This window comes from Scardinius erythrophthalmus (assembly GCF_964197995.2).
Source record: "Scardinius erythrophthalmus genome assembly, chromosome: 24".
NCBI classification, from domain to species: domain Eukaryota; kingdom Metazoa; phylum Chordata; class Actinopteri; order Cypriniformes; family Leuciscidae; genus Scardinius; species Scardinius erythrophthalmus.
Genome location: NC_138244.1, coordinates 8,418,028 through 8,433,988, shown reverse-complemented (window position 1 = coordinate 8,433,988; position 15,961 = coordinate 8,418,028). Strand labels below are relative to the sequence as shown.

Genomic DNA, 15,961 nt, shown 5'->3' with positions numbered 1-15,961 from the left:
ACATTAAAAGCTTGATTTTCACCACAGGGGGACTTTAAAGAAAAGAACGGACAAGACGAAATTCATTATTTTAGTAATTAACAAGCCACATATCCTGCCGACATCAGGACATGTTTCTGCCCCTTAGAGTACCAAAATATGGAGAGTGTTTTGCACCTGAGGGGTGTGATCGACACAAGGGGCTCCTCTCAGGCCTCAGGCCCCATGCGTGAGGAACGTCTGTGGTTCTGTGTTTACTTAGGGTTTTTTTCTAGCTGGAGTCTGGCCAATGGCAGGACGCAGTGAATGATGAAATTGTAAGGGCCTCTTTCCGAGAGTCTGGGGCCCGGAGAAACTGAGATGAGAGAATATGTAAAGGAAAGACTTGGATGTGGTTTGACTTGATGACAGAGAGAAAAGTTTTGAAGCCTCTGCCAGAATAGGTTGCACATGTCTGCTTAAAATATTCCTCACTGTCACTGGACAGTCGTAAACATGTCAGAATTTCTGCCTTTTTCTGTCCTTCAAAAGTTTTGCTGGATAAGCTTTAAAGATGTTTGAGTTTTCATAAGTTTATGAAAAATGCAAATAACATTTGTTTAGGACTAATGTCACCAACTGACACAGTCATTCACTGTCTGTCCTGGAGGGAGCGCTAACTGTCTAGATTTACCTGACGCTTTATTTAAAGGAGTCATCGGATGCCCATTTTCCACAAGTTGGTATGATTCTTCATAGGGTCTTCATGTAAAGTTTGTGACATACTTTGGTTAAAATTTCTCAATGGTTGTGTAAAACAACACGCTTTTTATCTCTTCAAAAACAGCTTTGTTCACAGCAACCCGTTTCAGTGCATGTCTCTTTAAATGATAATGAGCAACTGCTCACCCCACCCCTCTCTTCCATGGGGCGTGTCGACACAAGACTCGTAAAGTTTACAAATGGCTGAGGACGGAAATATGCTAATACGGGACAGTCCGTCATTGGTCGTGGGCGGAGCATGAGCAATATGACGTCATAATACTCAGAAAATCCAAATGGCTTGATTATTGAGAGTGTTTAGACTTTCTGAGGTTTTAAAAAAAGTTTGAGTGAATGGATTTTTTTCACTGTATGGTGGTTGTGTCCACACACGGCAAAGACACATTTATATGCAAACACCATATAAAAGTGAATTTTGCACCCAATGACCCCTTTAAAGCTGTTTCAAAAAGGATTGAAACAACGTAAATCTATCTATCTATCTATCTATCTATCTATCTGTCCGTCTGTTCATCGTTTTTTATTTGCTTTAGGTACTATTTTCACAAGTAAGGTGTACATTTTCAAAACTCTTAGTGCAAAAATCCAAACTGATCACACTTGTTTTCAGTCCACATAATCATTGTTTCAAACACAAGATTATTGTAATGTAATAAGAACATTTGGTTTTATCACTGAAACACAACAGTATGATCATCTTTCAGTTTAGTATTTTAACAATCAGTTCATCCAACAGCAAACAATGCAGCATGTTTCAAATCGGCCTTAGAAGTGCTGAAATTAATATGCCATAAAGTACTATAAAGTACAGTACAGTACTATAAAAGACAGATTACACAGTTTTCACCACATGATCAACGATGATGGCCCGGACTTCATTAGAGACTAACAGTTCTACTGTACCTCCCTCTCTCTGATGACCAACCCTTTGACGGGCCCCATGCCCATCTCTCTGACCTCTCTGTTGGTGCCCATGCCCACCTCTTTGACGGATCCCTTGTCCATGAGCTCTTCCTATTCCTTGCTGTCTATCCTGCTCCATGTTGAAAGAAATTGCCAGTGTTTACACCCCCACTTTTATATATAGTGACCAGTTGTGGTTACCAGTATGTGAAATCAATAAGCAATAACGAGTATTCATCATGTGTGAACACGTAATTTACATGTTCGTACAAACACACATTTTATTTCTGTAGTTCTCAAAATCCATATACTGTATATTGCTGAAATGAAAATCTATAGGTTTACCAAACGGTTCAGTGATTAACCATTAAGATTAGTTGGATTAAGTGTTGGTCAAATGTATTTAAGTAAATCAGATGAGAAGCATACCAAAAGTATTGTGAGCATTGCATTGTGAAAGACAATTACTTCATGAAAGGTAATTCTTTGATGACACCATCAAAAAGTCTGTTTTTTCAAACATGTAATCACATGTTCAATTGACTAAGTACAACGCACAAAATAACACATTCACTTTTTCACCACACCTAATCAGAGGTGTGGTGAAAAAGTGAATGTGTAATTTTGTGCGTTGTACTTTTTGTACTAACAGTTGTGAGGTTTTACCACATACTTGCGATATCCATCACTCTGTAGTTCTATCTTTCTATTGTTCTATTGCATTTATTTATTGGATCTTATTTATAAAGGAGAAAAATACAAGATAGATTCTTCTATTTTCCAAATTATATTATTATCAGTCTAACAATTACAGAAAGTAGAGTCCAAACATCTGAAATGCTCTAAATTTGTTGTAATTCAATTTTTTATTTTTATTTTTTTACTCAACTTTTAATGCTGATGTAAATTGTAAGGAAAATATCAAATTAGAGAATTGCAAAATTAGTAGTCTTAAACTTTTTTACTCAAAATGTGTGTATTTGTGCTGATGGTGGCAAAATTGTACAAGCCACAAACTGAAAGGAAATCACTCAGTCTAACAGTTTGTTGACTGATAGATTCTCGTCTTTTTGAACAGCGTATCGTAACACAGAACCTTTGGTGCAGAGATAACATAGTCAAACACCACCATGTACTCTGTCTTCTGTGGTTAAAGGAGGGGTCCACAGAACAGCCTTTGATTGGCCCATTACAATTTGAGTACAGCACCCAGTGAAGTGATTTGCATTGCTGATCACACTCCTCAGGTATCAGCCTGTGAAGTTGTTCTGTCATTGGAGATGCCTCGCTTCACGGTCCACGTTCGGGACGAGTGGCTAACCGTCCCATGCAAAGATGCCACCTGCAGCATCAAATGGTTGGGTTTCGAAGCTCTCAAGCGCTACATCAAGAACAAACCCGACAATGGAGGGATCCAGCACGTCAAAGATGTGTGTTTTGTGGTCAGAAGATGTCAGGGATTGGGGTTGCTGGACAATGACGATACCATAGAAGATGTGCTTGAGGACAATGACTTCGTTGAACTTGGTAATGTTACAAATATGGCTTATTTGTTCAGTGTTTGTCGAGAGGTTGAACTTCAAGCATTCAGTTCTTGACTGACTTATTTTAGGCTGTTTACCACAATTACTGAATCCTGTTTTGCAAGATGAGTTAATAACGTGTTATTTTACTGTTATCTTCAGCTATTGAAGGAGACACCATGCCACAAGATTTCATTCCAAGTCAGCCTGGGACGTCACATCTGTATCTTTATATTGTCAGTCATTACAAATTTTAATCAAATAAATTATATGATACGCTGATTACTTAATCAAATGAATCACAATAAATCATATACACCAATGTTTGCTGAGAAAAGCCTCCAATTAGGATCATTCAAAGACATTAAATGCATATCTTATGCTTAAATCTTAAATTGCATGGAAGAAAATCCCTTATTACAGAGTTTTATTTCATATATTTTAATATTTAATTTTCATTTTTTAAGTAACAGCACTAAAAGAATGCATTAAATTGACAGTGCTTGTTGTTGTTTTATATTAAAACCTTTTGCTCATAACTTATGTAATGTTTCACCTGGTCCACATTTGGAATCATTCATTTATTTTTGTACAAAATACCGACTTACATGTAAATGATTGTCTTTCGGGAAAATCTCTCAAAAGCTACTCAGTAAACTTGAACAACTCTGAAAATGTCCTTAATATGGATGTTAAAAACAGAATAAGACCATATCGAGAACCAGAGCAAGTAAGTATGAAATATCAGTACAACAAATCCAGCACTTTTACCGTCATCAGTCAGTACTATTAATGACAGCTGTCCATTTTCAGAACATTTCTCTAGATGGGAACAGCCTGACCTCAACTGATCTGGTGAATTTAGGGAAAGGCCTCTATAAGATTAAGGTGAGTGGGTTGTGCTGGATGTCTACAATTGTTTTGTGATTTAAGAATGAACATTTACAAACAATATTTCTCAATGGAAATGCATTGCAACTTTCATCTGACCCTCAGCTTACCCCAGAGGCCGAGCAAAAAGTTGAGCAATCGAGAGAGCTTCTGGACACCATTGTGAAAGAAAACAAAGGTGAGAATGACATCCAATCTACAGGAAATATGTGCGTTTTTTCAAAGTGATTTTTTTACCTGCTCTTAAAAATAAAGGTTCCAATAGGGTCCAAAGATCCTTTCTGTGAATATATATTAAAAGAAACATTTTTGCTTAGTGTGAAGAGCAATTTAATAATCTAAAGTTCCGTAAGTGCAGTGGAAACATTCCATGGATATTAAATGCTCTTCATGGAATCATAAATTATTATTTTTTTTAAGAACAACATTTTTAGACATACATTGAATCCTGAGCGATATCTAGAGACCACATTCAGAATATCATAGATTCTTACAAGTTGGTTATTTTGATTTGGACTAGTACACTGTAAAAAACATATATATATAAATATATTTGGAAAAATATTGTAAAAATGCTATAGTAAAAACATGTTAATTGTTTAAAAATAAGTAAGCTTAACATATGGTGAAAACCTGTAAATGGCTTAATATCACATTATATGTAATTTTACTGTAAAATACTATCAAACGTATTGTTTTTGCAAGTAAAATCTATGAATTACCATACAATTTAATGGTAAAAAAAAGGTATTCCCAGAATTCAGTTACACATCACGTATGATTACATTTTTATAAATAATTCTTTCTTATTTGTGTTATCAGTAATGTGCATTAGTGTGTTACATTTTATGATATTTAGTAAATGTTTATTGCATTATTATAGTGTTGTGTATGTTACTCTGATGGCGTTGTGTGTTTATGTCTATGACCCCGTGCACCGTCTATATTTGTTTTATGAACAGGCCGCTTACGATGAACTCTGTTTCATCATGTGGCTTTCTACTGTGCCAACTGTATGGTGGTTATTGGTACATTTTAAGATAAAAAGGTAGATTTTGGTAGTTAAAGTAGGTATATTAACATTATATCACTTAATGAAATATACGGTTTTAAGTTGTAAAATATACAAGCATCCTGTAAAACTGGAAACTGGTATCTATGGTATTTTCTACTGGTATTTTCAAGAGCACAAATATCCTCATTAATATGAAATAGTGGGGGGTTTCTAAATATGACTCCACATGATCATTCTTATTTTCTTTTTTCCTTTTCTAGTTGTGTATGGCATCACTACAGGGTTTGGTAAATTTGCTCGGACTGTCATCCCAGTCAGCAAGCTCAAGTATTAATAATTGTTTTCTTCTTTTTTTTTTATATAATGTTTGGTAACACTTTATTTTACAGTGTTCTTGTTACACGGTACATGTAGTTACTGTAGTAATAACTATAAATGATGCATAATATGCAACTAACCCTAAACCGACCCCTATTCCTAACCCTAACCATATAGTACATACATGTAGTTCATTATTATTACTCATTACTTTAATGTATAATTACACCGTGACATGGACAACAAAATAAAGTGTAACCAAATGTTTTCTTACTCTTTAAATCTTTCGCATTTAATTGAGTTTATTTAAAAAATGACTGATTTGTAAATGCAATAGCTGAAACGAAATATTGAGCAATGAGCAATATATTTTACAGCATTTATTAGTCTTTGTTAATGTTAGTTAATAAAATAATTAATAAAACAATAGTTCATTGTTTGTTCATGTTAGTTCAAAGTGCATTAACTGATGTTAACTGATATAAGTTTTATAATGTATTAGTACATTTTAAAACTATTATTGTTTATTGTTAGTTGGTTAGTTAACTAATAGTATATTAACAAATGAAAGCTTATTGTGAAGCGTTACCAGCATCTCACATATTTCTCTCTTTCAGGGAGCTTCAGGAAAACCTTCTGCGCTCACACTCATCAGGTGACATATTTTAGTTGAAATAAATATAAGTACGAACATATGTCTTTTGTATGACATTTTGAAGCTATGTACTCATCATAGAAATATTCGTCATGAATTGAAACTTTCATTCTGTCTACTATATGATTATTATTTTTGATTATAGGTCTGGGAAGTCCTTTAAGTCCTGAAAGAACTCGAATGCTGCTGGCTCTGAGGATCAATGTTTTGGCCAAAGGGTACAGCGGGGTTTCACCGGAGACATTGCACCGCATGATACAGGCCTTCAATGGTACATTGATTCCTCATTATTTTAACTGAAGAGAGTATTGTTGGGTATTTTTGTTTCTTTGGCACAGCATATGAAACATGGTGTGCCATTTCAAAGAATACTTTTATGGTAGTTGCTGCGTCTTTGAAAAAGTTTCTTTGAACGTGTCCCTCAGGAGTTTTTACTCAATGTGATATTTGTACCATTTTCTTTCTTCTCTCGTCTCAGCCTCCTGTTTATCCTATGTCCCGGAGAAGGGTACGGTAGGTGCGAGCGGAGATCTTGCCCCTCTTTCTCACCTCGCCCTCGGCCTGATGGGAGAAGGCAAGATGTGGTCACCCAAGAGCGGCTGGGCGGATGCCAAATACGTGAGCACATTGTCTTTGGAGAGGCTGTGGTTGCAAATCTTTGTCCTAATGATAATGAGACATAAACATATTTACTTTTCATTTAGCCTTTAAAGTCCCATTTGACCTTTGTATTGCCTGCAGGTATTGGAAGCACATGGTCTGAAGCCCATATCTCTGAAGCCAAAGGAGGTACGGTTAATCCCCCATTGTGCAGTCAACATGTTTATCTCTGTTGACTTAGAGCTGTTCTGTGGGGCAGAACTCAACAAAACAAGTCTGAACACAAGTTTGTTTTGTTTTTTTGCATTGCAAAGGGAACAATTATATGAATTAGAAAATAAATATTTTAAAAGTGATGCAGCATAAAGGCTTGGCTCTGAGTGGTAGCTTCACAAGCATGTTTTAACTGGAGAGAGTATTGTTGGGTATTTTTGTTTCTTTGGCACAGCATATGAAACATGGAGTGCCATTTCAAAGAATACTTTTATGAATACTTTTATAAAAATGTTTATAGTTGCTGCGTCTTTGAAAAAGTTTCTTTGAACTTCTCCCTCAGGAGTTTATACTCAAGGTAATATTATACTATTATTACTATACTTCATTCTCTCCTCTCAGCTTCCTGTTTATGCTACGTCAAGCACGTGTTCTGGGTGGTTTCTAGGGCATTGCTATGTTTTTCCTATAGAGTGCAACAGTATGGAGTGAAAACCATTAGATATATACATAGATTCATCATTAGTGTCTGTTCTATGGGCTGTTATACGTAAGCCATCCGCCATATTGGAACAGTCAAATCAAGTCCATTACCACTTAAGAGCAAGTTGACTGCAAATGTACTGTATATGTTCAATAGACATTAGCAGATGATTTTCACAGCATTTAGTTAATCATTAATGTGATAATTAACATTTTTGATGAAAATTCATTGATTTGTTAGTGTGAGTGATGAACAGTGTCATGTCACCTGTTCCAATATGGTGGACACGCCAACGTGTCTGGATAGGTTGAACGTGAGATCTACATATACATATCTATGGTGAAAACTCTCCATAAGGAAATTGATTTTTAACAATAACTTCTAAACCTTTAAAGACAGCCCAACTGTGAGCAACGGGGGTGTTAGTCGATGATATTAGCTTCTATTGAAGCCGTTAGCCTGCATTATTTCAACTTGGTTTTCAAATATTCGTGTTTAACTGGGGAATTTGTGAAAAACTATATTACACATGATGCTGTACAAAAATTCCACCAATCAGTCGCAACAGGCAAATGCGCCAAAAGAGCTCTTTAGCTCCGCCTACTCCAAAAAAGCACTCCAGATGATGTGATAAAGTCAGTCTACATATGCTCTCAAATATGCTCTCTTATATTTGTAAATGTATGCATATTTTGCAATAAACTTCAAATATATTATTCGCTGGGATTGTAGTTCTTTCCCTCATTAAATCCGTTATGTACACAGTCTTGTACCTTTGTATTTTTCTCCAATTTTCAAATACTTTTTTGCTTTAAATCAAAGTTTGTAATGTTGTGATTCACCCTGTAGCTGGTTGGCTTGATTCATGGCTTATTATGCTTTAACAAAGACTTTTTAAATCCCTGCGGGATTTGAATGCCGCTGAAAAAGTGGGCGGGCACTGTTGGACTCTGTAGTGTCCTGGGAAGTTTCTACTGAACGTTTACAGTATGTGTCTGCTAGGGCAATTGCTATGTGGCTCCTAGAGTATTCTGTGGTTGCTCAGCAGTTCCTAAAATGTTCAGAAGTGTTTGCTAGGTGCTAATTTTATTCTGTGATAAGAGTGTGTGTAATGTTTATCTCTTTCCACAGGGGCTGGCTCTGATCAATGGGACACAGATGATCACTTCTTTGGGAGCAGAGGCCGTGGAGAGAGCTGAGGCCATCGCCCGGCAGGCTGACATCATCGCTGCCCTGACCCTGGAAGTCCTCAAGGGGACCACCAAAGCCTTTGATAGTGGTGAGGACAAAAATAAGGGTTGTGTAAGCAGACATGTTTACACACTGATTCTCAGTTCTGCAGACAGAAGCTGTAAACACTGCAAGACTTCTCAGACAAAACATTAATAGGGAGACAAAACGTATTTGTGTATCACTGCCTTGCATATAAAGTCACGGTCCCTCCTCCAATTTTCTGAGTAATGCAATGCAATGGTGATGCAATAAACAATTTTAATGACAGACCAATTTCCTTACAGATATTCATGAACTGCGACCTCATCCGGGACAGAAGGAAGTGGCCCTGCGCTTCCGTTCCCTGTTAGACTCTGATCACCACCCGTCTGAAATTGCAGGTGAATTCTGCCGTTTTAATATGCTCCATTAAAGCTCATATTTAGCCATTTGGTGGTAACCTGTCTTACTTTTTTCTAATTGCAGAGAGCCATCGGTTTTGCGACAGAGTTCAAGATGCCTACACTATGCGCTGTTGTCCACAGGTAACATACAGAGCCCATTCTGGGTCACCCTAAATACATTTTTTAAGTGACGTTTTTTTTAACTGAAACTATTAAAAACATTTTGAAATAAAGCTAAAATTAAAAATAAATATTAGATGAAAAGTTGAAGGCTGAAGCACTAAAATGATTAACTGGAAATAAATCAAAATTAAAACTGGAAAAAAATTACTCCTAAATAATATTAAAAACTAATAAAAATGACAAAATCACATTAAAAAAATGCTAAAAATGAACTCAAATTCAAATAAAAGCTGAACATTTAAAATTAAAAATCTAATACAAATTACGGTAACACTAAAATAAGACTGGTTGACACACGTGTGAACTATATTCTAATTCAGTTTGTCTTAAATTTAAAAAAAAATAATAATAATTGTCAACCTAAATAATAATATTATAAAAAAAAACTAATAAAAGTGACAAAAATGCTTTACAAAAAATTAAACTAAAATAATTAAAACAGAAAAAATAAAAAATAAATGCAAAATATTAATAAAAACTATAATAGTATTAATATGTAATAGTAATACTAATGGTACATTTACATGACAGCGTACTTAAAACGGAAAAAAAATTCCTTTGCTTTTTTGCGTACAGACGACAACATTGTCAAAGCGATCCCTGTTCACAAGGATCCACGAAAATGCTGTATTATTCATGTCAGGCCAGTAGTTGGCGATGTCACTTTCTAAAGAAAGACTGCGTCTACTCGACTGCTGAACACGTAATATGCCTGCGCATGACGTCACCGCCAAAGCGATATTGTCGTGTATATGAACGGCCAAAACACATAAAAAGTTTTCCCATTTTAGTTCTACAGTAAAGTAGGTTGAACAATGATACACTAACCCCAAAACCTCCAATATATTGAACTTTCAGGTTAATAACTAAAAAACGCTGACGTGTAAAAATCCCCTAAAATAACACTGGTTGACACACTTGAACAATATTATTCAGTTTTCCTTACATTTTGCAGGTCCATGGAATTGTCAATGACACAATAGAGTTTGTCAAGAAAATCATCAATACAGAAATCAACAGTGCCACAGATAATCCTGTATCCTTTTTTAATCTGTATATACAAGTTCGAAACCTGAACAACCTAGTGTTGCTCATGTCTCTTCAAATCGCCAACTGAAAATGTTTTCCGGACACTTCTCCCTAGAGAATCACTTTGGTGTTAAGGTTTGTCTGGTTAGCTGGTCAGTGCCATAACTACACCAGCTTCTTCCACAGATATGTACATTTGCCCTTGACTGTGAGTTAGATGGTGTTTGCAGAGAGAGGTGAGACAATATCCGGTGGAAACTTCCATGGAGAATATCCAGCAAAGGTATTTTATCTCACCACAGTAGCATTTATATCATTAGTCTCGACGACGTTTCTGCACATTCTCTTCTTCCATTCTTAGGCTCTTGACTATTTGGCGATCGGAGTGCATGAGTTGGCCTCCATCAGCGAGAGGCGCATTGAACGTCTCTGCAATCCCTCTCTCAGCGAACTGCCTGCGTTCCTGGTCAATGAGGGAGGCCTGAACTCTGGGTTTATGATCGCGCACTGCACTGCCGCGTCTCTCGGTTAGCATCACAAAGCTCATAAGACTATAACTCTCCTTTACCAAATAGTGGAAAGTTTAATTTTGACTACTGTACTGAAGTCATGTTGACCATTTACTAAAACAGATACATTTCTTTTTGCAGTGTCAGAGAACAAAGTGCTTTGCCACCCCTCCTCTATTGACTCCCTGTCCACTAGCGCGGCCACGGAGGACCATGTGTCCATGGGTGGCTGGGCTGCACGCAAAGCCCTCAGAGTGGTCGAGCACGTTGAGCAAGGTCCAAAACCTGATATTAACCTCCTGTTTACCCACTGACATCATCCACTAATCAATTTAGCTGAAATTTTTAATATTATAGCGCCCCCTACTGAAGCACAAAAGCACAACAGCACAAATTGTAATAATACTTAGAATTTTTCAACACAATCTCATTGCAATTCATAACTATTTTATGTTTTGGTGAATTGGTGGCTAAAAGGTGCGGTCACATAAGCAATATTTCAGTGAAATTGCAGACAATTTTTTTTTTTTCATTTCCTATTTTTTGGGGAAATAGGCTCATTTTCCAACTCCCCTAGAGTTAAACAGTTGCGCCTGCTGCACTCATGGTACGGCAGCAAAGTTCCTTGATTATTACGCAGGAATGAGAGTATAGTTCTGTTGTAAAGTTTTTCTTTCTTCAAAGCAGAGACCAGGAGACAGTTGGGATCGCGTTCAACGGAAGTTATTCTTTATTGAGAACTCCTCTGTACACGGCTGTAGAAACTTCCAACATGATCTGATCTAACATAACTTTACATGTTATCTTATAGGCATTTTAGGAGGAGGGACTTTTTGAAGGTGGAGACAAATACAAACAAAGCATGTAAATGAGGTATACAGGTTAAGGTAACCTGCCCCAGACCCCAGCGTGTTTACCAGTATCAATTTAATCAGCATACCTATTCAAATGCTGATACTGGCCAGGAAACTCTGGTTCCACGGGCCATCCCAGAGCCATTTAAGACAAAGGGTGCGTCTTGGAGCTACTGGCTAGAGCCATTAAAGACTTATTTAAAACACAATAGAGAAAACAGGTCTGGTAGGAATAGGAGACTCTTGCTAGAGACTCAATAATCACTTTCTCAGTTTATATACTATCTAAATTAAAACCTCAAATGCTAAAATCAGTATTCTTCACCGTGATGTTATGTAAGGAAACATATCTGAAATAGATTCTTAAATTTGGATCCCTTCAGTTCCTTGCCATATCGGCCTAGAAAATCGCAACTTTTCATTTTCCGTTGGTCTTAGTGCACGATGTAACAACAGAAGAGTCAAGTTTTAAATAGAAAAAATATCTAAACTCTTTGGTCATTTTTTTGAGAGAGATGCTGACGGTCTAATCAGTTTCAATTATCTATGCTAAGCTATGCTAAAAGTGCTACCGCCAGACCCGGAGATCGGCTGAATGGATTCGAAAACGGTGAAACTCAACTGTTTAACTCTAGGGGAGTTGGAAAATGAGCCTATTTCCAAAAAAGATTGAGTGTTCCTTTAACTCTTTCCCCACCAGCCAGCACCAGCATTTTTGAAAAAAAATTCAACAAAAGTTTCATGGCCCCTAAAATACTTCGTTGCATGAATATCTGACCATGCAATATATCAAAAGAAAGAACTGCTTTTGAACCCCCAAAAAATCATCTTTTATTACATACATTTAATGTATTTATATTATGTGGGTAAGTTTCATAAAAAAGCAACATTTTGAGCAAAACGCAAAGAAAATCACATTTTTGTCAAAGACTATGTTTGGATTGGATTCAGAACGATGATCAAAACACAGATGGAGTAGATCGAGTCCATCAACAGCCCCAAAGTTTGCACAGTCCTATAGCTCGTCCTGGGTCGACATTTTTATTCTGTAACGTTAGCCAGTTTTTATTTATATGTTGTTTAATGTCAGTGACCGTGTTATTTTACATATGCATCTGCTTAGATAAGCTGTCGCTTGATTCTGAATCTTCTTCACCTGTGTTTTGATCTGAAGACTCTGAACTCTTTCAGAAGATGCGTAATAGTGCCCCCTACCACATAATAGTGAAAACATGGATAGCCAGAAAATTCCGTCAATGGCGGGGAAAGAGTTACGTATAATTTATGTACAAAGCAGCTTTCTGTTGTTCACTCTGGTAAATTTGCATGACCAACTTGAACATGAACGAAACTTTTACGCATGAACGCAAAACCTCCAAATTCCACAGATTCCTATTGAAATGACTGATTTTTTTAAATTTGTTTGTAATTTTTTTACTTTTTGTTTACTGACCACTGATCTTCAAATACAGAACAGAATATGTAATTTTGAGAGAAATTAAACCTGGATATGTCCATTTTATGTTTCCTTACAGTGCTAGCCATTGAGTTGTTAGCTGCCTGTCAGGGTATTGAGTTTCTACGCCCCCTACGTACAACGACCCCATTGGAGAAAGTGTACGACCTTGTGCGCTCTACAGTAAAGTAGGTTGAACAATGATACACTAACCCCAAAACCTCCAATATATTGAACTTTCAGGTTAATAATTGGCAAACCTTCTTTCATCTGTCTCTTCCTACTTTGTCTTTTTTTTCTCTCTTTTCCTCAGGCCCTGGATGAAAGACAGGTTCATGGCTCCAGACATTGAAGCTGTACATCGGCTTCTCGTGGACCAGAAGGTAAGGTATTCTTGGCATCACTATTACTATTAAAACCAACCTCAAAACTCAGAGTTATTAACCTTTGGTGCGGGACTGTTTATGCTGCAGACATGAATGGTAGCTCACAAGTTGAGTCTTGGTGGGAAGAGTTATGCTATTTTTTTCTAAACAATCAGACTTACAATTACTTGTCTGGTGGATCATAAAACAGGTGAAAAAATCCAGACCAAAACCTCATATAGACATTAAAACATCCCAGAAAAACCTAGCAACCACATGCTATAAACTACTCAAAACCTTTAGCTACTCTAGTGACACCCACAAATTTCTAGCATTGCAATGACGAATTTTGCACTAATAACATTCTCACGCCATGTTGTTTCTTGCCTGTTGCATTCAGGTGTGGGACATTGCTGGGCCATACATTGAGAAATATTGTATGGAAATCATCCCAGAATCCCGGCCCTCTTCCCCCACAGCCTTTGCTCTGGACCCGCCCCCATCACCACGGAAACGGGTCAGGCTGGAGTGACAGAGATGGCATCCTGCTGATACTGTTCTCTAGTCTCACATTTAATACATTACCAAGCATTTAAAATGTGTTCATATTTCAGCATAGTTCTTACTGTTGTTTTCTTTGAATGGAGTTCATTATAACATGTGAAATGTTCCAGACGGTTCTACTGTATCTTGCCATCTGTTGGTCCTTATGCAGTTCTTCAGTTTCTGAGTGTTTTGGTGAATAAATGTTTTGTGATACCAATATTTGTTTAGTTTAGTTTTTCTTCAACTTCCTCAGAAGGTATCCCACAGTGACAGCAGGATAGAAGCTGTGCCATGTTTTCACTCGGATATTGAAATGTCTGTTGAATGATTTCATCAGTGTGGTCTTAAAGGAAATATCTTTGAACTCATGACACAGAGGTATTTTGACAAATGGCGGGATGTTGTCTTTGTTCTGTGGCTCATCTTCGCCACGTGAAATATATCTCAGACTTTTCTCAAACACTGCTTTTTGTGGCTTATAGCCAATTCCCTTTAAAAAAAAAAAGTCTCAACATGTTCATTTTATGAGTGAACGTGTTCTCTATAGGAAACAAATGACATGAGTGTTGCTAGCAAGTTCATTCACTACAAAAATTGTTTCTTGCTTCGTATTTTTGCTTTGCTTTTCATTAAAAATATCCAAAAATTCTTAAATACATTTACTTGAGAAGCAAAATGACTTAAGAATTTTTTTAAATCATCAAAATCAAGCGAGTTTGTGCTTGAAATAAGAACAAAATATCTGTCCATGGGATAAGAAAAAAAATCTTAAAACACGACTAATTAACTTTATTTTATTTTATTTTTTCTTACCACATGGATAGATATATTTTCTTGTTTTAAGCAAAAACGCTTGATTTTGATTATTTTTTTTTTTTTATTATTGTCATTTTGCTTCTTGATTTAAGAAATAAAAATATTTAGATATTTGTACTAACAAGACAAAAATGCTGAGTAAAGAAATAATTTTTTGCAGTGTTGGTTTATTTTGAGTTAAAATAGGTTTTAATAATGCTTTTGTGAAAAATGTTTACACACATTTGTCCGTTTTGAGAAGTTTTCAATAAATAAAATTCTAGATTTCATTCTGTTCCTCATAGAGCTATCATACAATATGACTTATAATATATAAAAGTAGTGCTGTCAAAACGATTAATCGTGATTAATCGCATCTAACATAGATGTTAGTATATATATATATATATATATATATATATATATATATATATATATATATATATATATATATATATATATATATACACACACACACACATATATATATAACTTTTCTGTTAGATGCGATAAACCACAATTAATCGATTTGACAGCACTAATAAAAAGTCATATGGACCACTTTTATAGTGCCTTTTCATCCAAATGAGTAGTTGTGATGATAGACAGATTGAAGCTTATTATTAGTGTTTAGCGGTGGTTTTGTGACGAAGAGTGCAGGATGGGTCTATACTGGGGGATGTCAGAGGCAGCTGCTGCTGTGTGTTAGAGATATTCAATGTCCATTACAATACTGGCCAGCCTCCCTCTCTCTCTCTTTCTCTCTCTCTTTCTCTCTCTCACTCTCTTTTCCTCTGAAAGGTGATTAAACTAGATTAGCTGCAACAGCAACATCTTAGGACTGCAATAACATCTCTCCCTATCTTTTCTTTTTTGTCTGTGAGAACATTTTCATGAAAAGCCAAAAGGGAATATACTGAGAGGATTTTTACCAAAAGGTAAAGTTTTCTCTTGTTTTAAATGCAAAATTGTGTAAACTGTGTAGTTACACCCAGGAAACAGTTATTGTCAATGTCTTTGAACACATATATACTGTATATGTGTGTGTGTGTGTGTGTGTGTGTGTGTACTTGTACAACTATCTTTGTGTGGACCAGTTTGAGTTTTAGAGTGAGGACAAAGAGACATTTTGGCCGGTCCTCACTTTCTGAGACCCCTTTAAAGGCCTGTTTGAGGGTCAAGACTTGGTTTTAGGGATAAGGTTATAATTAGGTTAAGGGTGGGTTTAGGGTAAGGGTTCGGGTTAGGCACTTAGTTGTGATGGG

The 15,961-nt window shown here is 36.3% G+C and overlaps 1 protein-coding gene across 1 annotated transcript; it reads left to right on the top strand.

The window, feature by feature from the left end:
- Positions 1 to 2,886: 2,886 nt before the first annotated feature.
- hal (histidine ammonia-lyase) lies at positions 2,887 to 14,116 on the top strand. Its single transcript, XM_081356239.1, has 20 exons — positions 2,887 to 3,171; positions 3,330 to 3,390; positions 3,870 to 3,897; positions 3,981 to 4,055; positions 4,164 to 4,236; positions 5,334 to 5,400; positions 6,009 to 6,046; positions 6,192 to 6,317; positions 6,525 to 6,664; positions 6,788 to 6,835; positions 8,475 to 8,622; positions 8,861 to 8,956; positions 9,042 to 9,100; positions 10,098 to 10,178; positions 10,389 to 10,454; positions 10,533 to 10,698; positions 10,822 to 10,956; positions 13,070 to 13,178; positions 13,304 to 13,373; positions 13,756 to 14,116. Exons 1-20 carry the CDS (start codon positions 2,925 to 2,927, stop codon positions 13,885 to 13,887), a joined length of 1,965 nt encoding a protein of 654 aa, XP_081212365.1. The 5' UTR covers positions 2,887 to 2,924; the 3' UTR covers positions 13,888 to 14,116.
- The last annotated feature ends 1,845 nt before the right edge of the window (positions 14,117 to 15,961 follow it).

Bases quoted from the DNA above. Each gene is read 5' to 3' on its own strand.
- hal (XM_081356239.1), top strand. From the start codon at position 2,925: ATGCCTCGCTTCACGGTCCACGTTCGGGACGAGTGGCTAACCGTCCCA. The intron at 10,699-10,821 runs GTTAGCATCACA...TTCTTTTTGCAG, and splicing joins CTGCACTGCCGCGTCTCTCG to TGTCAGAGAACAAAGTGCTT. The intron at 13,374-13,755 runs GTAAGGTATTCT...TGTTGCATTCAG, and splicing joins GGCTTCTCGTGGACCAGAAG to GTGTGGGACATTGCTGGGCC.